The sequence below is a fragment of the Palaemon carinicauda genome, chromosome 17 (genome assembly GCF_036898095.1).
Source record: "Palaemon carinicauda isolate YSFRI2023 chromosome 17, ASM3689809v2, whole genome shotgun sequence".
NCBI lineage: Eukaryota > Metazoa > Arthropoda > Malacostraca > Decapoda > Palaemonidae > Palaemon > Palaemon carinicauda.
The window spans coordinates 103124946-103128540 of record NC_090741.1 but is presented as its reverse complement, the minus strand read 5'-3'; the positions used below and the strand labels follow the sequence as shown (position 1 = coordinate 103128540).

Sequence of the window (3595 nt, the reverse complement as noted above, 5' to 3'; positions counted from 1 at the left end):
TGATAAAAGCAGATGGGAGAAGATAAACAAGAAGTTCAGGGAGGGATGGACTGGTTATAGTGGGAAATAATTGCAGAGAAAAAGGGGTAATTAACGAACCGGTTTTAGAGCAAAAGATGCAAATTCAGAGACGCTGTCTGAAGTGAATTCATTGCGAAATGGATAGGCAAGTCTTTTGGAGGTTGTAAAACATGGTGAATAAAAGAGAGGCAAATTTTTCATTTTCAAAGGTGACATTAGCTTGCAAGAATTATAGTTTAATGTGTGATAAAAAGAAATTAAGAAGATAAGGAATAAGAAAAATAAGATACTGTGATACAATAACGAAAGTTGAATTGCAGGGCTGTATAGGTTTTGTGACGTGTTCCTCAGTGAAAGAAAATATCTGAATGAATGGGTGATGTAAAAACAAATGAAGGGATTATAGAAATTAAGATTTTGACTGTTTGCCATATCGCCTGCTAAGCGTCTTTTTGGCCCCTAGCTTAGGTCACACACTCATAAATATATATATATATATATATATATATATATATATATATATATATATATTCCTACAAAGCTGGAGTAAATAATTTATTCATGCGTTTCATTTGTGCAACTCGTAAGGCGAGTTTTACTCCTGTAGGTTTAAGTAATGTATGTAAATTACATAAGACTTTCGTCATTCATGTAATTGTATTTTCATTCAATTCAGTATATGCAAATTTACGTTATTTTTAAGAATAACGTTTTATTTCACGCAGTTTTATTACTAAGTCTTATGTAATCTCGTCTGCTACTTGACTAGAAGGCAACTTTGGTGCCGTAAGCCTTGCCCCCATGCCACGAGAATGATCTATTTAGTAAATTTTTGGCAAATTTAAGTCAATAAATATTAGCTACCAGGAATGCATAAGCAACAGAAGAGATCCAGCCTATCCTTTTGAAAAACCCAAAGTTCGTTTGCCCTCTGTCCCCTCAAGTGTGAGACCTCTCAAACGTGAATAAGTTTTTTACCCAACGTATACCGCGTATTATGTTGTTCAAACGTTGGTGGAATATATTGAATGGTATATCAAGTGTAGCGTGATAATGTAAGTATATTGTCATATAAAGTTTTGTAACTGGCCCTGTGAAGTGTAATTATTGTGCTTAACTGTTCCGTAACCTTGTGTGAGCCATAGGTGTAATAGTTACATTTATGTAAATTTCATTTAGTGTTCATCTCCAAGATTGACTTCTTAAAAGGCTATTATCAAATTCCTGTGGACGACAACCCAAAATTGTTATTAGCCTGTTTGGGTTATATCATTACACTGTCATGTAATTTGGTCTGATGAACGCACCCACTACCTTTCAATGAGTGATGGATAACCTTCTAGGATCGATTGAAGGAGTAGGCATATATCTCGATGATGATGTGATATATTTTCCAATCCTGGAGAAGGTATTTGAAAAGCTGCGAGGAGCATACCTGACGATTAACCTGGAGAGGAGCGAATTTAGAAAGGCAACAGTTCGGTACTTCGGATTTGAAGTCGGAAGAGGACAAATCACCCCAGTAGCTGCTAATGTCAAAGGAATAAGGAAAGCCTCCACCCCCAATGAGGAAGCAATTGCAATGCTTTTTAGGGATGGCAGGATTCCACCGACGATTTTGCCCAACAATTTCAGCTTTGTAGTCGCTCCCTTGACGGATTTGACCAGCCCCCCAAAACAATTTGTATGGACCAGCAAGTGCCAGGAATCCTTCGACAGGATAAAGCCATATTAACTTTGAAACCGATACTGCAAGCACCTGATTTCAGCAAGAAATTCCTGATCCAAGTGGATGCGTCAGGCAACGGGATTGGAGCTGTCCTATTAAAAGAAGGTAAGGAGGAAATTCTTCACCCCGTCTGTTTTATGCCGTTGAAGCTGAAGAAGCATCAACGAGCTTACTTGATAGTTGAAAATTAACTGCTAGCACTAGTCACAGCGCTAAGCAAGTTTGAAGTTTACGTGAACAGACCACAGAATGAAGAAATTAAAGTTTACTCGGATCACAATCCTTTAACTTTTATTAAGAAGATAAAAATAATAATCAAAGGTTAACTAGGTGGTCATTAGGTTTGCAACTATATTGTATTAATGTAAAGCATATATCTGGTAAAGGTAACGTGGTTGCACACTATTTATCTCAGGTTGAATCGATGGATTCAGGCTTGGAATATAATAATCTTTCTTAGGGTGAACTATCTTACGAAGCTGGTCTTGTATAAGAGTAAATATTTTATTCACGTATTGCATTTATATATTTAAGAGATGTGTAGCCAGCTCATAAATTGAGTTCCACTATTGTAGGTTTAAGGAATATATGTAAATTACATAAAACTTTGGTCATTCATAAAATTGTATTTTCATTCAATTCAGTATATGTAAATTTATTTTTAAAAATTAACTTTTTATTTCACGCAGTTTTGTTACGAAGTCTTATATAAGCTCATTTAGGTATGCTGTATGACCCATACAAGGCATGAACACGAGGGATTACATAATTTTTATGTTTCCATGGATAGTTGAGAGAGAGTTGCTTGACCATGTACGTTGGAACTCGTCTGCTACTTGACTAAAAGGCAACTTTGGCACCGTAAGCTTTGCCCCCACGCCACGAGAATGATCTATTAAGAAAATTCTTGACGAATAAAGTCAATATATATTAGCCCCTGGAATGCATAACCAGCAGAAGAGACCCAGCCTATCCTTTCGAAAGACCCAAGGTTCGCCTACCTTCTCTCCTCTCAAGTGTGTGACCTCTCAAATGTGAATAAGTTTTTTACCCAACGTATATCGCGTATTGTGTTGTTCAAATGTTGGTGGAATATATTAAATGGTAAATCAAGTGTAGTGTGTTGATGGAATTACATTGTCATATAGATCCTTTTAATTGGCCTGTGAGATGTATTTATTGTGCTTAACTGTTCGATAACCTCATTTATGTAAATTTCATTTAGTGTTTAATCTTTAGAGTGTTAAAGTGTTAACTATTTTTATAAATTATCAAAATTAGATAAATTATAAAATCAATTTCCAGTGAAACAAGTGATTGTATAATTTTCGTAGCTTTTGTTCAGATTTAATATTTTGGGTGATTTAATTTTGGTGTTAATGCTTTCGAAGTGTTGTAACGGTTTATAGAATATATTTGTTTTTGTAAAGAGTGTATTATTTTGATCCCCAATGCTTCCTACAGTGCTTTGCTCGTAATGCCCGACTAAGAACCGAAGAGGTTGTTTTTGAATAGTTCTCATAAAGTTAAGTAATTACGAAGTTTTGTTTTGAGTGTTACGTTAATTTTCTCAAAGCTCTGGTATTATTTTTCAAGTGTAGCTCGGGAGTTTGTGTAATTCACCAGCCGTAATAATAATAATATATATATATATACATATATATATATATATACATATATATATATATATATATATATATATATATATATATATATATGTGTGTGTGTGTGTGTGTGTATATATACATATATATATACCCATATATATGTATGAATTTATATAGAATTATATAGGTCTTTGTATATACAGTATGTTTATAAACTGTGGTGGTATGGTCATGTCAT

The 3595-nt window shown here is 34.3% G+C and overlaps 1 protein-coding gene across 1 annotated transcript; it reads left to right on the top strand.

Annotated features, from left to right (window-relative positions):
• The first annotated feature begins 1348 nt into the window (after nt 1-1348).
• On the top strand, nt 1349-1756 carry LOC137656495 (uncharacterized). The gene has a single exon (XM_068390670.1). The coding sequence runs from the start codon at nt 1349-1351 to the stop codon at nt 1754-1756; it is 408 nt and encodes a 135-aa protein (XP_068246771.1).
• The last annotated feature ends 1839 nt before the right edge of the window (nt 1757-3595 follow it).